This window comes from Pelodiscus sinensis, chromosome 7 (assembly GCF_049634645.1).
Source record: "Pelodiscus sinensis isolate JC-2024 chromosome 7, ASM4963464v1, whole genome shotgun sequence".
NCBI classification, from domain to species: Eukaryota; Metazoa; Chordata; order Testudines; family Trionychidae; genus Pelodiscus; species Pelodiscus sinensis.
The window spans coordinates 6595014-6617300 of NC_134717.1; the positions used below are offsets into that span (position 1 = coordinate 6595014).

The 22287-nt window shown below is 40.7% G+C and overlaps 1 protein-coding gene across 2 annotated transcripts in view; it reads left to right on the forward strand.

Moving 5' to 3' along the window:
• PTPN4 (protein tyrosine phosphatase non-receptor type 4) overlaps positions 1-22287 on the forward strand; it is a 216263-nt gene that overhangs the window by 134935 nt on the left and 59041 nt on the right. For both annotated transcript variants that reach the window (XM_075933064.1, XM_006137719.4), the window contains exons 13-15: positions 3479-3547; positions 16621-16755; positions 19447-19605. In XM_075933064.1, the coding sequence (XP_075789179.1) occupies positions 3479-3547; positions 16621-16755; positions 19447-19605 (363 nt within the window). The remainder of the gene's footprint in view (positions 1-3478; positions 3548-16620; positions 16756-19446; positions 19606-22287) is intronic.

Here is a 22287-nt window from a genome sequence, read left to right on the forward strand (position 1 = left end):
TGCATCCTCAATCTTCTGCCATAACACTCTTGCACCATTCACACACTACAAATCTGTGTCCTGAGCCCTTCATACTCCCAACATCTCTGCCCTGAGCTCCTCACACCCCCAACCCAAACTCCTGCACCCTCACAGCCACAAGCCTGTGGCTTGATCAGCACCCACCTGGGCCCAGCACTCCCCAGCCTGGAGCCCCCTCTCTGAGCCAGCATCCCCTTCTCCACATCCTCCTGCATCCAGATTCCCTCCCAGAGATTCTACCGCTCACTCTTTTCTACACCTAAATCCCTCATTCACACCCCAGAGCTCCGCACCTCCTGTCTCAACACAGTTTCTATGCATTTATATTTTTGGGCCGCAAAAAAAGGTACTGAAAAAAACCAGGTTCCAACTATATAAAGTTTGGGAAACCCTGGGTCCAACAGTCTAGCCAGCTTTCTATCCATCTTAAAGTCCATGTATCCAATCCATACTTCCTTAACTTGCTGGCAAGAATACTGTGGAAGATGGTATCAAAAGCTTTGCTAAAGTTGGCACTGGGGGCTTTGGGAGGACCAGAAACAATTTATTTGCATATTCATCATTTGCTTAATGAATATGAAAATAAATGTTACCGGTCCTCCAAAAGCTTGTGAATGGGTTTACTGGTCCCCAGTATCAAAAAGATTGGAGACCACTTTTAGAGACTAACCAAAATATAAAAGAGTATCATGAGCTTTCGTGGGCACAACCCACTTCTTCAGGTGACACATATTTGATGCTACAGGACCATTGTTGTTTTTTAAGGTTTTTTTGTACCTTTAATTACCAGTTGGATAATTTTTTCCAGTGGGATGCCCTCATCAGGGTTTTTCACCCTTCCTGTAGGGCAGCTCTCCCTAATAATGAGTCTCACTGCTCGGAGAAGGGCATATTAAAGAAAAGTGCATGGTTCACGGGAACTGACTCCTGCCTCTGTATAGAGGCAGCAAGGGAAGGTGTGTGTGCATGTAGTTGTTAGCTTTAACCGATAAGCCTCGGCTTATCCGTTGTTTAAATGATTATACGCTATCATCCCTAAACTGTACCCTTGCTCTCCTCCTGCTTCACACTGGGGCTGTGTCTAGACTGTATCCCTTTTTCGTAAAAGGGATGCAAATTAGACACATTGCAATTGCAAATGAAGCGGGGATTTAAATCCCCCCCGCTTCATTTGCATAAACATGCTTGCCGCTTTTTTCCGGCTCGGGGCTTTCCCGGAAAAAAGCGCCAGTCTAGACGGGGATCTTTCAGAAAATAAAGCCTTTTCCGAAAGATCCCTTATTCCTTTTTTTAAGATCCCTTATTCCTTTTCCAAAAGATCCCTTATTTCTTTTTTTAAGAGGAATAAGGGATCTTTCGGAAAAGGCTTTATTTCTAAAGATCCCCATCTAGACTGGCGCTTTTTTCCGGCAAAGCCCCGGGCCGGAAAAAAGCAGCAGCCATGTTTATGCAAATGAAGCGGGGGGGATTTAAATCCCCGCTTCATTTGCAATTGCGATGTGTCTAATTTGCATCCCTTTTACGGAAAAGGGATGCTGTCTAGACACAGCCTAAGAGTATAAGGGGCACGTCTTTTGGCTATCAGTCTTGTTGCAAACTGCCAGATGGTCCTTTGTGCACTTCCCACCCTGCTCTGACAACTTGCATTTTGACTGCTGAGCCCTACTGACAGATTGTTCCCTCAAAACTAATTTCCCAGCATGGAAAAGCTATTCTGTATGAGCTGTTCAAAATGCTACGGGCCTGAGCCTCATAGACTTTAAGGCCAGAAGACACCGTCATGATTAAGTTTAATCTTTTTCATGATTATTTTTAGTGAAAGTCAGACAAGTTGTAGGTAATAAAAACTCATGAAGAACACCGACTTTTCCATAACTTTCATTAAAAATAAGGGCAGGGGTTTTGATGATATTTGAAGCCTAGGCTGGGGTAAAGACAACCTGAGCCCTGCTGGTGAAGGGGAGGATCTAGCAACTACCATTGTGGGGGGAGCAGCCTCAACAGCTCTGAACTAGGGATTTCCTGCCGCCTGTGGCAACAGCCAGCTTTGGGGTCCTTCCACAGCAGCTCGAGGCTCTGGGGTGTGTCTCATTTTGTAGAGATAAGGAATGATCTTTTTTCCCTCCCTGGTAAAATGGTTTTAACGTGGATAACTGTTTTCTCAGCCACTTTGCCTACAGAGTTCTGTGGAATCATTTTGTTAGTTTTTAAGGATTAGAGGTAGGGAAGTTACTGTACATTGGGTAACTAAGACAGAAATGTATTCCTCTAATGATCAGACAGTGCAACTGTTAGGACCATCAAGCTATGAAAAAATTGACTTACATTCATTTTCAGAATATGATCCACAAGTTGGTGATTTATTGTCAGTAGATACCTTTTACGAAAGTGTTCACAATGGCAAATAATTTCCTGGTTTTTTAAAATAGCATTTATGGGTGTCAACATAAATGCTTATCTGACTCCTAAAACAATGTTTTTCTCTTGTTTGATTATTTTAAACTAGCAAGATGTTCTGGTTTGATTATTAATACCAATCATTTTACTATCTGAATTTATTTATTAATAGCTAACTGCAGTACCGAATGGTGAATAGGGCCATATCTCTTTTGCTAAGTACAGAAGTACCTGCCTTGGAGTCCTGCCATGTGCACATCTAAAATCTAAGCATGAACTCTAGACTGGCTCCCTAAAGGAAGTAGGGAGCAATACAGAGAGCATGCTCTTTGTTTTATTAGTGTTTGTGGCAGGGAGAATTTATAGTGTTAAGTGCCTGCAAAGGGTGGAAATATGTGACTTAGGGTGTGTCTAGACTACAGGGTTTTGTTGACAAAACTGGACTTTTGTCGACAAAACTATACCTGCGTTTACACTACCGCCGAGTTCTGTTGACATAATGTTGACAGAACTCAGCAGTTTTGTCGACGGCTGTAAACCTCATTCTACGAGGAATAACGCCTTTTGTCGACAGAGTTCTGTCTACAGAAGGCATTATTGCATCTGCACTGTCCTTTGCATCTACACTGTCATGTCGACAAAGCGGCTTGCTTTGTCGACAGAACTGGATGTAGTCTAGACACTCTTTGTCGCCAGAAGCTTTGTCGACAGTATCTGTCGACAAAACTTCTGTTGACAAAAGCCTGTAGTCTAGATATACTCTTAGACTCCTTTCTCTGGATGCGTTATAATGGAAAGGATATAAAGCTTTATTCTGTAGATGGAATGAATATTACCACATCTGTTACAAAACATACTCTATAATGTGAAAGAGGAGACTTGGGATTGAATACTTAAATCGAAATTCCACCCTTAGTTAAAACCTGCTGAAGTCAGTGGGATGGCTTGAATGTAACTGAGAGTTAAATTTAGCATTTAGGCCAAGGGAAGTACAGCTTGCCTATATTTATTAAGTGGAGAAGTTTTCTTTTACATTTCCAATGTTGTAATTGTCTTTCAGTGGGAGGACAGAGGTCCAGTCTGTGCAGTATGGTAAAGAAAAAGCAAACAAAGACAGGGTATTTGCCAGGTAAGCCATTTACATTTGTTTGCATGGAATTTAATGATGTGGTAATTAATACTTCTTTCAACTTAGGCATTTTAGAAGGTTGCTTTGTCATAATTTTGACACAGTGGTGCACTTCAGTAAGCTTTCTCCCAGTACCTGTATATTTGGATGGAGATGTTAAGATAAACTACTTTTCTCTATTTTTTTTAAATTAATGGACATGCAGGATTTATCTCTTGTGAGCTGCTCTTTTGGTGAAGTTTAATCTATGCTGTGGAGTTATAATTTGAATACTAAAGCATATCTTTTTATCTGAGGCAGGCAGGAAGACGTGGCAGGGAATCTCATAACAGGAAAAAAAGATACTTTGTCTTCATTTTTGTGTGTTTGCAAATAAAAGATTGCAAACTCTTCAGGATAGGGACTGACTTCTTGTCTGTAGTGTACTTAGCACAATGCAGGGAGGGGCTCAGTATAAATAATAAACCCTACTGTAAGGAGTTTCTTACCTTCAGTCATTCTTTTGGGTATTTATGTGTTTATTGGAATAGTTTAAAATTTTAATTTCCTATGAAATATTTGCATAAAATGTCAGACTCTTCTAATATGTGCTTCAGCACTATTTCCTGATACTATCATAATTTTGCTATGATTTCTCTCGCGAATGCCTTCAGAAATGATTAATTATAACATAATTGGCTGACTACAAAATGTTCAGCTGAAGTGCAATTCTAATAATTATTTTTCTGCTGGATTCGGTAATGACCACCATATTCTAGGCCATTGGTCTCCCATGTTTTTATGCCCATAATCACTTTCAGAATTTAAGGGCAACTCAAGATCTACCCCGCCACTTCCCCAAAGCCCTGCCCTGCCCACTCCATCCACATGACGACTCACTTTTACTGGGCTGGGGCAGTGGGTTGTGGTTCAGGAGGAGGATTGGAGTGTAGAAGGGGGTATGATATGGATGCTGGCTCTAGAAGGAGGCTCCTGTCCTGAGTGGCTGCATACGAATAGAAATTAATAAGATTGGGATTTCTCAGCTTGTAAGAGACAATTAAGGGGGAATACGATAGAGGTCTATGAAATCATGACAAAAGTGGTGAAAGTAATTAAGGAAAAGTTAGTTATTTGTTCCCTTAAGACAAGAACTATCGGTCATCAAATGAAATTACCGGTAATAGGTGGCAGGTTTAAAACAAATAAAAAGAAAAACTTTTTCCACACAATGCAGTCAACCTGTGGAACTCCTTGCCAGAGGATGTTGTGAAGGCCAGGACTTTAACAGGGTTCAAAAAAGAGCTAGATAAATGGCTATTTAGACATGGTCAGGAATGGTGTCCTTCTGTTTGTCTCTGTCAGAAGCAAGGAATGGGCAACATGGGGTAGATCACTTGATGATTATCTGTTCTGTTCATTCCCTCTGGGGAACCTGGCAGTGGCCACTGTTTAAAATAGGATACTGGACTAGATGGACCTAGAATGGCCATTCTTTTGTTTTTATGTTTTATGTATTTCATCATGTGGAACCATATGGACCTGAGTCATGATGAATATGGAAACTAGGTCTTTAGATCCAAAGGATAAACATTTACCCCTCAAGACAAAAGAATAAGCAGATAGCATTGGTAGGCTGTTATCCTCTGTGTACATCAGACCCTGGAAAATTGTGGTTAGTGGTTAGAGAGTACAGTCAAGCCTTAAACTTGGCATTTTCATTCTGAATTGTACAGCACAGTGCAACATAAGTTATGTCGAAGAGATGACTAATTACTACTGAATCCCCCTGCCAGGACCTCTAGATCTATGCCTAGAATTTAATGGGATCATTGTGAGTTAGGAGCATCCAGTGCAATTGGCATTCATGGAATTGTGTTGGGCAGGGAATCTCCTCACTACAGAGGTAGCTCCATGAGGCTCAGAGCAGTTGTTCAAAATTTTTGCAGCTAGCCTCTGATAAACTGTACTGATTGTGTAGACAACAATTTTCAGAAACTTAGAACTTTGCCAATTCTGAGTGGATTTTCACAGATCCTCAAAAGAGATCATCCTGATCCAGGAACCAATTTCAAGTACCTTCTCCGAAACTTTTGAGACTCTAGAGTTCTTTTAAAACACGGACATGAGAAAAATAATTAACATTCACAGAAATAACTATTTTTTGCTAATTTCATACTCTGAGATGACTGAAATGTTTTTGCTTGCAACTTCCTGCATAGATTAAAAAAATCAGCCTGGGGAAGAAAAAGGCATGGGAAATTTCAGTGTGAACAGTTAAAGAAAGGTATAATCAACCTCTATCGTTAACAGTGTTAGGTAGCCTTAACTATAGATGTCGCTATAAGCTCTGTTCATAATATTTCAGAATCTGAGTTGTCTTTTTAAAGGCCTAATAGAAAAAGATGCCAACTTGTTTTTAAAATGAATAAGAGTAATCAGTCAGTCAAATATTTAGATCTTTAAATTAGTCTATTTAATTTGTTTACTAAACTAATATCTAAGTATTTTTATAAATGAGGCTAATAAATTTGTCCTAAAAAGGAATTGTTTTGTATTAACTTTGCTGCTGTAAGTTTTGATTAACTGAATAATTTGATTTCCCACTCATTTTATTGCGATCTTCATTACATATACCATTGTACCATGCTTATATTTTCCCATGGTTGCATTTTTTCCATGTTCTTTTTGGTATATAGAAACAGTAGTATGGCTTAAATATATTTTTCTTTAGGTTTTCCCTTTCTCTGTGTTTTGTTTTTGTTTCTTACTGGGCTCCTTATAAATGCACATCTTTACAGTGGGTTGTTTTTTTGGGGGAAGAACTAATACTGCAATCTGTGTACTTAAATGCTTACCTCTATAGGAACATTTTGCTTTGTGTTCTAGTGGCTTTTTTGTCTATTAACATGTGATTTTTATTTTGAAGAATACCAATAGTGAATGAGTAAAACTGTGTACAAGACCATCTGTGCAGTTACTACTTTTTAGAAATTTCTGACCAGTTGAAAACTACACACCGTTCATATTTTGTTGTCATCTTATCAGATCTCAGAAGCTAAGTGTGGTTCAGCAGATACTGTATTTGGCTCCAGGAAAACATAGATGCCTCAGAATGTTGGAGGAGTCGTACTCTTGAAATTTCAGTAGACAGCACCCTTCTCTTTGAGTCAATTCCATAACGAATGCCTCAGGGTGCTGTGGGCATTGTGGCTTGGGAAGCTATCTTTTTGATTAAATGTGAAGTCAGGAGTATGATTACTCCAACATTCTGTTGAGTTTCTATTCATAAGAATAGATTTGTTTAATTCAGGTGTCAACCTAAACTCCCTCCTGCAGTTTCAATTGACTGCAACTTTCTTCCTCATATCTATTCTAAGCTGTTTCAGGGCTGTTCTTAACAGATAAACATCTGGTGCTTGTATCCTAGATTTGACTTGCTTTTGGTGAATAAAGCAATCTATGTATTGATTGCATATTAATTTGTAAGGTGCACTGGGACTTCTCAGAATGAAAAGTTATACGAAATTTAAGATGTTTGTAAAATACACTACATATGTACAAAGGGCTGACAAACAATTCCTCTGAGACCTATATCTTTGCATCGTTTACCTATTGTGCATCTAAATGCCAAACTATAATACTGAGTTTTCGTTCCTTCATATTAATATAGAGGCTAATTCTTGATCACATACTTTTGCTGGTGTTATGTGAATTTTGTTCCTATAACTTGCTCTTCTGAATTTTGAGCCTCACTAGACTTTTTTTTGTTTTTGTTTTATATAGATCTGTTTTTTTTTAAATGTTGGCAGTTAACATTTCTGTTAATATTACAGTTGGTTCTGATAAAGCAGGCTTGTGTTGTTGTGTGTTATGAAAACAAGAATATTAGGAAAGATGCTATAGGATGATATAATAGGCTGCTTGCAGTGGAATATGTAGTATTTAATATCTAAGGTATTAATCAATTTGTAAGCACCTAGAGGATAAAGGTAATATGTGAAGCTGTGTTTTAGTCAGGGGTATCTTTAGTAAAAGCATGGACAGATCATGGGTAGTAAATAAAAATGTACAGCACATGATCTGACCTTTACTTCTACTATATGCCCTGATTAAATTTTGGGGTGTGAACAAGGGATACCGTGTGTGTGTGGGGAGGGGAAGAGCGGCAGCCTGGGAGTGCAGTGGATGTTTGGGGGGAAGCAGTGACAATGCACGGCTTGGTATCTTCACTGTTACTTGGAGCAGGGGAGGGTTGGCAGGGCTGGCAGGCTCCCTTCCTCACTCGAGTGGGAGCTGCGGAGGTGGTGCCTGCAGGCAGAGACAGCGTGCAGAGCTGCCTGACTGTGCATCCACTGAGGCACTAAGGGAGAGAGATACCACTGCTTCCAGGGAGCCTCCTGAGGTAAGCACTGCCTAGAGGCTTCCTGCTCTAAACCCCAGCCATGAACCCCTTCCCAATCCCAAACTCAGGTGCTGATGACTCAGGGCTTCCTGAGTTCCTCAGGTGGCCCCCTTGGTCAGTTGTAATGGATGCTGCAGAAGTCACAGAATCGGTGATCCCTGTGACACACTCACAGCATTAGTAACACTAATGACTTGTGTAAGGGAATATAGAGTTGATTTATAAATTTGTAGATGGCATCATGCTGTAAGAGAGGTTGCTAGTACAGGATGGGATAAAACGACAGGAGTAGAAATCAAAACAACTATCACCAATTGGAGAATTGGTCTGAAAGCAGGAAGATGAAATTCAATAATGAAAGGCACAAAGGTACGACACTTAGGAAAAATCAAATGCACAACTACAAAATACGGAACAAGTAGCTGTGTGCTAGTACTGCAGAAAAGGAACTTGGGTTATAATGGATCGAATATTGAGGATCAAATATTGAGGATGAGTGAAAAATGTGGTGTGTCTGCAAAAAAGGCTGATATGATGTGATGAATTATAGAAGCATTGTATGTAAAACTTGGGAGGTAGTTGTCCTGCTGTCCTCAGCACTAGTGAGCGTCAGTTGGAATACTGTGCCCAATTCAGGATGCCACACTTTAGAAAGATATGGACACGTCGGAGAGAGTCTAGAGCAGAGCAACAATTATAAAAGGTTTAAAATACCTGACCTATGAAGAAAGGTTAAAAATAACAGCGTGTGAACCATTGCAAAAAGAAGACTGAGTACACCTAATAATGAAAATGTTCTTATAGAAAGGATGTTGTGTGATTGTCCTATCTTCAGCAGGCAAGGAGAACAGGAAGTAAGAGGCTTAATCTGCAGGAAAGGAGATTTAGGTTAGATATTAGGAAAATCTTTCTAACTATAAGCTTCAGAGGGGTAGCCGAGTTAGTTTGTTCAGGATAAACTTAAAAAACAACAAATAGTCTGGTAGCACTTTATAGACTAACAAAACATGTAGATGGTATCATGAGCTTTCGTGGGCACAGCCCACTTCTTCAGATGACTTGGAGTGTTGGATGTCCAGAACACTCCGACCCTATATCCAACACTGGACATCCAGATGGGGACCCATTTTGACAATTCAGGAGGACTTGGTGACCCAAGGCAATTCAAAAACGGGGGGAGGAGGGAGGGCAGAGCCACTTGGGGAAACACTTGGGCGACCCTTTTGAAATGTAATGGCAACCCATATTTGGGTCCCAACCCATAGGTTGGGAAACCCTTCTATAAGCAGAGGTTTCTAAAAACAGGCTAAAAAACACCTGCTTATAGTTGGTCCTGACTCAGTGCAAGGGGCTGATCTAGATAATTAATGTTCAAATACAGAATACCAAATTTGCCACATACATGTATAAAAACCTCTAATAATTGCTGTACTTTCTGCATGAAATTTTGCTTCAAAATTATGCAACTTGATCCAAGGTCCATTAAGGCCTATGGGAAGACTCTCTGACTTCAGTGGACTTGGGACTAGGCCTCAAATTTGTAACTACAATATTAGTGCATATCTTACCCTTGTTGAGCAAACTGAAAAATACAGTGTATATTGTCGTAATTTTTAGCAGTTTTGTTAAATAGCTGAAGATATTGAGAGAGGTACTTACTTCCATATGTAGCTAGCTTGATAAGAGAAGGAAACATTTATAAACTTGTAATGTATTTTTATTTTTGGTCACTGCTATTCATGCCCCAATTCATTCACTCTTTTCTTCTCTTCCTCACCTAACTAGACTTTTTTTTTCCATGTGCTTCCTGAGTGCTGTCTCACTTGTAAAAGGAAGACTTGATACATGTTAAGAATTGGTCAGATTATCTGTGCTGAGTTGTTTCGTGTGACAACAGTGTGAATTAAATCAGAGTGGATGTAGCTCCTCTCCAACAGTGGTGAAAAGGTGAAAGTACCTGACTGGCAAGTTATCTGTTGTAATGTGAGAACCGCTCCATGTGTTTATTTAGTCCTTGCTTCTAGGTTTCAAATTTGCATATGAATTCCAGCTCAGCAGTTTGTCTCTGCAGTCTTAGATTCTGTCTGAGAATGGCAACTAGCAAGTCCGAAACTCTGTGCCCAGGGAGGTTAAAGTGCTCCCTCACTGACTTTTGGATGTTTCCATTCTTAATATCTGATAAGAATTGCAACAACCAAAAACTATTGGTAAAATAATAAAAAAAAAAAATCCTTTGCCAGTAATTTAATTCAGCTACCAAGAGGAGGCACCTATATTAATCAGACTATTTACTACCTGTAACAGATATAGTGTGGATACTGATTCTTTACCTTTGCACAGCAATGGCGTAAGTATTTAGAAGATCTTTGCAGTTGCTCAGCTTTGGTACAAGATTTCTTCCACTAACATTTGCATCATCTTTCCTTCAAATGTATCTGTCAGAAGACATCCATCAACCATAATGACCTATAAAAAGAAAGCAGAGAAATAGAGTTTGTAGGAGCAACAGTATCAATAGATGAGAACAAAATTATTTGGAAAGTTCTTGAAAACTATTAATTGAGTGATCTCTTGGCTGTATATTGTCCATACAACCCTTGAGAAAATACATAGATTCATTAATCTCTGGTGGACCATCAAAATACATTGCTTGGCCCAAAAGCAAAGGTAATATTTATATTGTGAATAGCATCTAAAAGCCCCAGACACTGACATGTATTCCCTGGCATCAGTATGGAAGAGTACTTGTCTCCATTGCCCTAAATCCAATTCAGGTACCTCATCCATCCATCTAATTGAGATTTATGAGTAAATCATCTGTCTAGGATTTTATACTGTGTCTATCACTATGGCATAAGAGCATACTGGTAGTGGGCAGGTATCACCAATTCTGCTGTAGTATGTAGATTGCCTTATACTAATGATTGTTGTTTAAGTGTTGGTCTCTCTGTGGATTCCAGACATAGGTGTGAATGTGCCTTATGCTCCAGAGCCAGAGAGTTCATTGTAGTGTCCATTGATACCTTGTGTTGACTATGTGGCGTGTCCAGGGCTTTAAGAGGTTGCACATGTTGATGGCGTTCTAGTTCCCTCTAAAAACTGCATGGCCAGAGTCAGATCCCCTGTTCTTCAGTGCTCCTAGCTTGCTTAATAGTACTATGTTTTTCCTTTTTGCCTCATATATCATTTGTTTCTTTTATAACCATAGTTAGTTGTCTGTTTTAGATAGCTAAGTGTCCCTCATTGGTTTTCTCCTGTGCTGGACTATCTTCTGACCTGGGACTAAGTAAGCTGGCTTTAAGTACTTCGTTTCATGCGTGCCTTCGCTCCTCTGTAAGCAGCTAACACCAACACTGCCTTTATTGTGCAGGCAAAGCGCATATCCCAGCTCACTGCTCTGTATGCTGCTCCTTTCTGTCCTGGATTCAAGAAGCTCAGAAGTTTTGTCTCCATATATTCCCGATGAAAGAAGCAATGCAGACACATGCCCCTTCTGATCTGTCAGAATGACAGCTGGCACCAGCAAACCTATCTGTCTCACTTTGGCTTATCAGCCAACTCATAGCTTACCTACGCGCATGGACCGCCCATGCCAGACAACCCCTATATTTGGCCATTCTAGTCTGCTTGGGACACTGCTGCCACTGTGGCACCTCATGCCTACACCACCGACCATCTTTACTTCCCACTGATCCCCTCTCTGTCGATGGGGATCCCTGCAAAGTCCCCACTTTTCCAGCACCCTCTGTCCTGTACTGACAGCTCCCTCAGACCTGACGGGGGCTTATTTGTCTCCTCATGATGCCATCATCTCACCTGTACACTCTCCTCTGGAGGACCATGTCCAATACCAGAGCCTTTTCCATCATATGACGATGGTGCTCATTGTCCCCGTGGAAAAGGTCAAGGACCGCCACAATCCATTCTTAGACATTTTGCAGCCTGCTGGGCACTCCTGAACCGCATTGCCCATACATGATAGCATTCTCCAGCTGGCACAAGCAGTTTGGTCCATCACAGCCTCCTGCACCCCCACTCAAAAAACAGGCCAAGTGCAGGTATTTTGTTCTAGCTAAGGGAACTTCTTGTTCCCTCCCACCTCCAACCTCCTTGGTAGTCTGGGCAACCACAGATTGTGTTTACCAGGAATATCTCCATTTCACTTGCTCAGACTGAGCCGGAAAAACCTTGACCTCATTGGCCACAAGGTCTGTTCCTCTGATTGTCTACAGTTCCACATTGCCGGTTACCAGATCATTCTGGCAAAATAGGACTTCTTGTCCTACACAAAATGAGGAATTTCAAGTCTTCCTGCCCCCGCTATATAGGACATTAGTGCCATCTGGATGAGAACAAAGTTAGTCACCTTCAGGCAGCAGTCAATGCCACTAATACTATGTCCCATTCCCTGGATTTTAGACTAGTTCATCAATGTGACTCCTGTTTAAATCCAGTAGTTTGTTTCCCAAAGGAAGTCCAAACCACACTTGAGGGCCTTCCTTGTGACAATCAAAAACTCTTCAGCTATGAAACAGATGAATCCCACCACAGACAGACAGCACCCATTATCCTCTGATCCTGTTTGATGTACCAAGCCTATGCATGGTGCTAACTTGAACACTTTCATTGCCACCCTGTCAGCTGATGGTCAGGGCTGTGTGTGTGTGTGTGTGTGTGTGTGTGTGTGACTCACACGCAAGTCTTTAACTGCTGAGACACAAGGTTCCGTCGCAGTGGGCAGCCTAGGAGGCTGAAGGGCGCCCCGAAAAGTTTAACGTCCGTGTCTTTTACCGCTAGGACCGGAGTCCCGTCGTGGAGGGCAGCCAATAGGCTGACAGACGCCCCAGAATTTAACGTCCATGTCTTTTACCACTAGGACCGGAGTCCCGTCGCGGAGGGCAGCCAACAGGCTGACAGACATCCCAGAGTTTATAGGAAGAGCTTATTACATCTCAGATTTTAACTGCTAGGATACATGATCCCTTTGCAGTGGGCAGCCAGAGAGGCTGAGAGATGCCCCAATAGATCTGTCCTCTGGAAGCGACACGATCCAACGCTCAAGCTCCCCTTATACCTGTCCCTTATGACCGGTTGAAGTTCTTTTAAATTGTGCTTGGTTCTGTTACAGCAACTGAAGGAGTCAGGTTAAAACTTAATCAGTTACAGGTTTATTAAAAAGGCTTATAAAGCATGTGGTTACAATGGCTATTGCTCTACTTCTTAACTGCTAGCAAATATAGATCTTAAAATGGTTACAAAGGAAAAAGGAGGATAGAAAATAATGGTACCAAGTGATAGCTTAATCTTTAAAGAGATCTAACACTATGTATATACTTAAACAAAGGACACATACAGGTACAATTTTTACCCCCTTCTGTGCCTCTTGACTCCAGAGGATCAGGCCAGGGTCGGTCCCTCAATTCCTCGGAAAGACAAATACGAGGTGGGCGTCCCCATGGAACCTCGGGAGGTCAAACACCTAACCTGACCAGCAGATAGATGGTAGATTGACGCTCAGAGTGTGTGCGCTGCTGGACCCATCTTTATACCCCCTAGGGGCCCGTATCCTCTTTCTTATCTAAGATGCCAAATTGTACTGGTCCGTTCTGTGGTGCCAGTTCTTACAAGGGAGTTTGAAATAATTTACACTTGTAAGAGAGAGAGAGCTAAATTAGGAGTACTGGACATTCTTTGCTGGGGGGAGATTTCTCCCCCCTGGACGAGTGTGTGGTCGTATCAATATGGGTTTCAGTCAAGGGCACTCCTCGGCAGCCTCTTGGTCAGCGATTAGTTCGACCACCCTAGACACTGCACCTCTGCTTTTTAAACGTATTAAGAGCCTACTGGAAATTCCATCGACTAGTCGATTAGTTGATTAAACTAAATTTAACATCCATAGTTGTAGCAGCTTTATAGCTTCACCTCAGTTATAATACAGTAAAACTCCAATAGTCCGGCACTCCTGATAGTCTGGCATCAAAACAGCAAGAGCCGAGTGAGTGAGCTTCAGCAAAAAATGAGTCACAAGGTAACAGCGGCAGCAGCTGAACTGAGCAAAAAGGGTAAAAAAGGCTTAAAAAAACTAAAACATTACAGTATACAGTATGTACAATAAAAAGGGTTAAGAACACTTTATATACAGTATATAATGTATACAGTATATATGTAACCATCTTACAGTACCTCCTGATAGTCCGGCATATCTGATAATCTGGCACCACCTAGGTCCCATAGGTTCCGGATTATCGGAAGTCTACTGTATATAATGAATGTCTTCATCGCTGAATGTTCTTGGCTATTAATTTTCCTCCATGCTGTGCTACCATACTGAGTTTCTCCACCTCTGCCTATGTGTTTGGCTGGGCAGGTATAAAAGTCAGTCCTTATTCCTGTTCAGGTAGTGCCTTCTCCCAACTCCGTGGACCTTGTAGCATCTCTGATTCTGCAGATTGATTAGACTATGGGATTAAATCTTAAAATGAGTGTATTGCTAAATGGTGTAGTGGTCCCTTGCTCTCAAGTGGGAAGGGAGGCCAACCCAGTTTACTGTATCAGGCAGCAGCATTTGGGCTCAGGTCTCACTGTCAGGGCTGAGCTGTAGCTGCATAGTAACATGCAGCAGCAGTCTGATGCTTTCACCCCATTGGATGGGACACAGCTGTGAGCAATGATTAGGCCCAGCCTTCTAGCTGGGAGTAATTAACAGTCTTAGCTTCTTGCCTTTTGGATGGGACAGAGCAGGGAGTAGGACTTAGCCTGAACCTCTTGGCTAAGGCAGCCAGCAAACACACAGTTATAGGCTCACACGCTTGTGGCGGGTTCTGAGCAGAAGCCACAAACCAAGCAAAGGCTTTCTGGCTTATGGGGGCAAATGCCAACACCCCAGGAACACCCCACCTGCCATCCCTGGGTCAGTGGCTAACCCTGCCCCAGAAACAAAATTGGACTAATGTCTGGCTTCCTGGAGGAACTTCTACCACATTCTGAAGAGGGGATTCTTCAGTCTGAGGCCTCTGTCTCCTCAGGACACAATGTTGATGACGGTTCCAGCAGCTTCTCCCTAGGGTTGGTCTGCCCCCAAAGGCAGGGCACTGCACTGTGTGGGGTCAGGTAATAGTGGTCGACAGCAGACTGGAAAGGTCTGTTTTCCTTCAGAGATTTCTGCCCAACTGAGCTGCAGGGCCCTCTCTTTATGATTCCTGCCCCATCCTTGTACTTCCAGTGAGTGGGGTAGGGCAGGTCTGGCTCCAGCCACCAGGGGCCAGCGTAGAGGTCTCTTTCTCAAGTCTAGAGGGAGGCCACTCTGCCTCACTACAGATGGCTATTCTTTTTAATAGAGAAGAAAACTCATCCACTGATGCATCTAGATTGAGAATTCTAAGGGAGCTTTCAAAGGCCATACAATCATTCAGAATGGCTTGGTGATTTACTTCCTCCCCTCATTAGAAAGTTATTTTGAATAATCTTAACACTTAAAGTGATGTAGAAGAAAAACTAAATCAATACTTAAAATATTTTAGATTATACCTAAAAGTTATCCAAAGAGAGACTGTGTAGAGTTAGACATAGAGATTAAAAATTAGCACTCGGGTCAGAAACCAAAAAGCCACACCATCGAAAAGCTCATGCTATAGTGGGGAAATTTCGAAGAAAAAGTTACCACAAGAACAGGAAATGGAGGCAACAAACATAAGTGGGTGTGACACTGATGCTAGAACTGTTAATAAAATAAAATATTTCAAGTTAAACATTGCTGGTGCAATTGTATATGATGGTAGCAGAGAGTAGTATTCAAAGAGATCAGAACCTGAGTGTAGAAAAATAAGGTGAGTTTTTTCCTTGAGTGACACTGTTTGTAGATTAAAAAACATGAGCTTTTTTATCTTAGAGAAAGTTGTATTCACCTTTATTTCATCTGTTACTGCCTATAAAAAGTGGAGGAATGTTTTCAAAGTTTAATATCTGAAGATTGGGTAGTTAGAGCAATATTGTTTTAAAGAGGTGAAAATTATCAATGTCATGAAGTCCTAAAATATACTCCTTTTTAAAATGATTCAAACACACTTGTGAATGTGAAAAGTTGTGCCTCTAACTCTGTTTTAAATGTTCAGATTTTTAGCTGCAATGAAGCATCACATTTTTCTAATTCAAAATTTGATACATTTTTGTGTTTAGTTTATAAAATTTCTGTTTTTGTGATTTCCATCTGTTAGTTTTCCATAGCTTTCTTCAGAACATCAAAGTGTTTTGCACTTTATACTTACTTTTGTGCCAAATTCGAAATCTTTGTACTACACTAACTTGAAAGCAAGGTGCATTAGTGTGAAATACATCTATACCAAATACCTTACTATGTTTAGTTCTATGGAAAGCATCTTAGCAAATCCTACTAATACCAGCTAGTATGTCATCCTAATTGTTTTACTAACTTAAATAAATAAATGTAAAGTAATATTCATTTGTAGCTATTATATTACGCAGGGAAAGGTAAATTCTCTTGTAGCAAAAACAGGAAATACAGCATGATAAAATCATATTGAAAGTACTATATTTTCCCCCATGTAATCTTATCTTTATCTTTCCACCTCCCATGATCTTCGGATTTTTGAGAGAACTTCCAGAATTTTGTTGTGTAATTTTTCAGTATCCTGATACAATTTCAAATCAGTTATTTACTTCATTCTTGTAGATCCCCAAGCAAACCCTTGGCACGGAAATTGATGAGTGGGATGGACTGGGAGGTAGTAAGTAGGAATTCACTGACTGATGACAGATTAGAAACACAGAGCCTACCATCACGATCTCCACCTGGAACCCCAAATCAGTAAGTAGAGTATCCTGTCTGCAGTCGTCATGGTCTGTTCACCTCTTATTTGTCCCTTATTGCTATGTTAAAACAAAACATTTGTTCATTAACAAAAAAGTGGGGTCTTTTCAACGAGGAAGTTTCTACAAATTAGCTCTTAACAGCTCTTCATGTGGAATTCAGTGTTTGAAGTTTTGATTTTGCTGACATTCTTTGGTTTATGATCATTCTAGACACATCTCAAAGCATCTAACCTATAAAAATAAATATTTTTCAATAAATATTTTTCAATAAATAGTTTGAAGAGTTTCTCCAGAAGCTTTCTGGAATGATAGCTAAAAGCTAGATTAGAATTACAATACATCTAATATATCTGACAGTGCTTATATAGTATGAGAGATGATAAATATGGCTTTAAAAGATGACATTAATAAAACTCAGCTGTATAATTATTTTATTCAGGAATCTTTTTATAATTTAACATATTGGTTCTATAATACAATACCTCATCTTAAAATGTATTCTACGTCTAGGCTATAAAAAGTACTAATGGGTTAATTTCCCTGTTTTTCTTCATTTCTTTTGTTCCTTGCAAAATTAACTTTCCAAACTTCATGAAGCTTCTTGTTTTCTATTCAGTGAACTAAAAGAATTCTTGGTTGTTTTTTTTAACAAAATTGCAAAGCAGTTCTTTTAGAATGCTGAAAGTGATGCTGAATGAGAACTGTCTACAGTAAAACTCCAATTGTCCAGCATCTGATGGTCCGGCACTCCTGATGGTCCGGCACCATCAGGAACCCGGAAGTGCTCCGGGCAGCCGGACCATTGGAACTGCTCTGCCCCCAGCTTCCCCGATTCAGCCGCTGATAAAACTGACCAGCGGCTGAATTGGGGAAGCCGGAGGCAGAGCTGCTCTGCCCCGGCTTCCTGGAATCAGCCCCTGATCAGTTTCAGCAGCGGCTGACTTGGATACACCTGGGGTATGTCTACACTACAAAGTTAGTTCGAACTAACGGACGTTAGTTCGAACTAACTTTAATAGGTGCTACACTAGCGCTCCGCTAGTTCGAATTTGAATCGAACTAGCGGAGCGCTTAGTTCGAACTAGGTAAACCTCATTTTACGAGGACATTTTACGAGGGCTGTGTAGCCCTTTAGTTCGAACTAGTGGGAGGCTAGCCTTCCCCAGGTTTCCCTGGTGGCCACTCTGGCCAACACCAGGGAAACTCTATGCCCCGCTCCCGGCCCCGGACCCGGACCCCTTAAAGGGGCACGGGCTGGCTACGGTGCCCGTGCCAGGTGCAAGCCTGCCAGCACCCAGCTAGCAGACCCTGCACCTGGCACGGCACAGGGCTGGCGGCTCCCGGGAGCTTGCCCTGGACCGCAAGAGGCGGGCACCTTCCTGGGCTAGTGCGGACATCGTGGACCTCGTCCACGATCTCCGCACTAGGCACAGGAAAGTGGCCGTCTAGGGCAGGAGAGCTGCCAGCCTGGCCACCCAGGACCAGGTGTGCATGAAAATCAAGGGGGTCCACTGAGACCCCCGACCCTGAGCCCTGAGCTTAGAATGGCCGTCCTGGGTCAGACCAAAGGTCCATCTAGCCCAGTAGCCTGTCTGCCGACAGCGGCCAACCCTAGGGACCCTGGAGGGGATGGACCGAAGACAGTGACCCGGAGCAACCCGGCAGCACCCCAGCTGCTCTGCCGCAGGCGTCCCCAATTCAGCCACTGCTGAAACTGACCAGCAGTGGCTGAATCGGGGTCGCCTGGGGCAGAGCCGGACTATCGGAAGAGGGGGCTATGAGGGGTCTGGGGTGTCATTCCCCCCACCCCAGATCCCTCATAGCCCCACCCTTCCGATAGTCCGGCAAATCTGATAATCCGGCACCTCCTGGGTCCCAAAGGTGCCGGATTATCGGAAGTTTACTGTAGTTGTATATTACATAAACAGTGACCTCTTACTGAATGTGCCTCATCTTCAGAACATTTATTCCAACTTGTTATGCTAATATCTGAAACATTTTATATTTAAAATATTTAATAATAATGCTTAGATTGTACATTTTACTCATTGATCTCAAAGCATTTAAAAATGAATGAAATATAAATGGACCCATTTTTCAGATGGGACAACAGAAGCAGAAAGTTGAAGTGTGACTATCATGGGATTACATAGTAAGGTTGAGGACTGTTTGGAATAGAATGCAGGGCTGAAATCCTGGCCTTATTTAAGTTAATGAGAGTTTTGCCATTCTCGTCACTAGAGGCAAGATACCGCCTCAGATCCTCTCGACTGCCAGTCAAGTCTATCCACTAGTTCATGTGGTTATAAGCAAAATTTCTTTCTTTAAAGTTTGGGAGGCATGTTCACATTTTTAGTATTTGTGGCAAGAGAGGGTTTTTCAAAAATTCCTTTTACAAAATGATAAATAAACCATTCTTCATTTTCTCTCTGATTTGGTTTCAGTATTTTTGAAGTAATAAAAGGAGTTTGGGAATTTGAAATAATGGAATTGAATGAAAATGAATTAATGGAATTACAATTCACTGTTTAAAGTTCTTCAGTAAAATGTATATGAATGTATGCTTACATTTAGAAGTAAAGTAAATCTTTTTTTTAAATTGTGCATTTATAGTTTTAGGACAGTGAAGATTAAAAGTGTCAATAGAAGAATTTTCTAGATGCTTAATTATTCTTTTCACATTTAGTCGCAACTCTGCATTTACTCAAGAGAGAGCCCGTTTACGTCCATCTTCAGTTGGACATTTGGTGGACCATGTCGTTCACACTTCACCAAGTGAAGTTTTTGCAAATCACAGATCTCCATCCTCCACCCAGGCTAATAGCATCATTCTGGAATCATCACCGTGAGTTCAGCAATTATATTATTTTATTGCTGTAGCACATTTGAGGCCCTGATATAGTTCTTACCTTGGAAAGTTTATGTAGTTCCCTTTAGTATTTATCAATAAAACCAGGACCAGAAAACATAATTTGTAAATAAGTATTTTTAGATGGCAGTAATATATATTTATCTGATTAAAAAAAAGATAAGTTGCTAGCATAAGAACCTATCCTTCAACCATTATGGTGGTATAGGATTTTACTCATGTCTTAACTCCATCAAACCATCTGAATCAAAGTATGAGAGTATCACTCTTAATACACAAGATTTTTTTGCAAAAAGGATAATACATGATTATGTAGTATGATGTAAAGGTTTTAGTGATGTGTTTGGAAATGCTGCATTATTCTTATGGGTCAAAAACTGTATGCTCTTTCTCAAATTCTCCCTTGTTCTGTTAAATAGCTGATTTCTTGTAAAGGTCACAGAAATTAGTCTTGAAAAGCCCTTTTTGGAAAGGATAGTGGCTTTGCAGATCATTTCAGGCATGGATGTTCCTTGTATAAAAAGTGGCATGGAGGAAAGTGGAAAGACACTGTTCCTAAGACACAGTAATTTTAGGTATCTAAGTTCCATTTTAAAACATGTAGTATGTCACATGAGTGACGTATGTCACTTTTGAAAATAGAACCTAGGCTTCTAATCATTTATGCATTTATGAAATGTTTACTTTATTGGTTCTTTGAAATGCCAAAATATTATTGATTTGGAATTAAGGATGTTAAATTTAGATTAATATCTAATTAAACAGTTGATGTAATTTTCATCGACTATATGATTAGTCGATAAGGGAGCCTCCACCTTTGAAATGTAGCAAGAGCTTCACCGGCTCTTGCTACATTTCAAAGGCGGAAGGGCCTGGAAAGCACAACCAGCAGGGGACTCAAGTAGTCCCTTGCTGGCCCTGCACTCCTTGCTTTTGAAATGTACAAGAGCTGGGGGGGGGGAGGGAGGGAGGAGAAGACTCTCGCACATTTCAAAAGCAAAGTGCCTCCAGGAGCACAGGGCCAGCGGGGGACTGTTTGAGTCCCCAGCTTGCCCCATGCTCCCGGCAGCGCTGCTTCTTTTGAAATATAGCAAGAACCCTTGCTACATTTCAAAGGTGGAAGTGCCACCAGCTCCCTGTTGTGCCCCTGCCACTTCTCCCCCTGGAGACAGTGCTAGAGGGAAGCAGCTTTTAAGCTGGCTACCGCCCAACACCAGATCCTGTTCCCCCCCCCCCCCTTTCTCTTATAGAGGCAGTGAGGGGTGGAGATGCGACTAGTCGAGTCACTAGTCGACTATCCAATAAGCATTTACTCATTGGATAGTTGACTACTTGCTTACGTCCCTATTCAGGATTTGATAACTATAAAAGGACAGAGAAATCATTATTTTAAAAAAACCTGTGGACAAAAAATTAGTTTTAAATCACTTTGCACCAACTTAGAGTCTGGATAACATGTTGCAGACCACTTTTATGTATTAAAGATACATAATACAAAAGTGATTTTTATGTTTAAAAATTTCTTTGGACTGTAAACAGAGAGCTTAACGTTAAGGAACTAAGAGGGTTATAGCTCTTGGGATCCTTGTAGTATTAAGCATGCTTATATGTGGCATATTCCAGAAGAGCCTTGCGTTACTTACAGATTCAATTAATTTTAATTTGAAGAATATACTTTTCGCTGCCAGAAAGATTTATTCTTTATTGTGTTGTTTTAATCAACTACAACTAACGGGTTTGCTGAATTGTGTTTTGATTACTTTTATTGTGGAATGTTTGCAATAACAGATACTGAGATCACTGCACTTTCTTTTAGCAGAATGGAAAGGTCTGTAAATAAGATACAGCTCAGTGCATATTTATGGTAAAAGGTTTTTAAATAAAATTAAATCTAATTCCAAAGTTAGAGACTGTATATCCTGGTACCTGTAGTATTTGGGGTCAATGAATCCTTGACCTAGCTTACTTTATTGCAGACACAGCTGGGCTATCAGTGCAAATTACAGGTGTTTCCTGTATTCTGGATAATAAACTTTCATATCTTACATATAACATGCCAGATTTTCCTTTTGACACATTATCCTCCACAGCAAATAAAGGAAAGTATCTGTTGCAGAACAATGTAGAAATGTGTTCATAGTGAAGTACTGTGAATAACAGACATTTGAAGTACTGTGAATAACAGACATTTATTGTGACCATAGCATGTTGTTTGTCCTCGTGTTCCTCTAGCTATTTCATAGTCTGGTGACATGTTTGATTGTAATTTCCTGAGATAATTAAAATACCTCCTATGTTAATTTTAAAAATACATGGCAGGTGTTAAATTTAATAAATTCATGTTACAAATATGAAACTATTTCTGTTGGAATATTAAAAGGCAAACTGGATATTTATAACAAGTACATGCAAAGTTTGTCAGTGTGGGGTTTTTTGTTATGTTTTGTTATGCAAATTGTTGAATGTGGTAACACAAAGCTGCTTTGACTGCAAAATAGGCTGCTTTCAGTGACATTGTCTAAGCATTCATAAGGAAATTCAGAGCTGACTGAGCAAATATAAAGCAATGAAGGATTTGCCCAAGAGCTGATTATTAGTTCTCACAATTCATTATGCTAATATGTTACTGTCCTTTACACTGTTAATACTAAAGTGCTC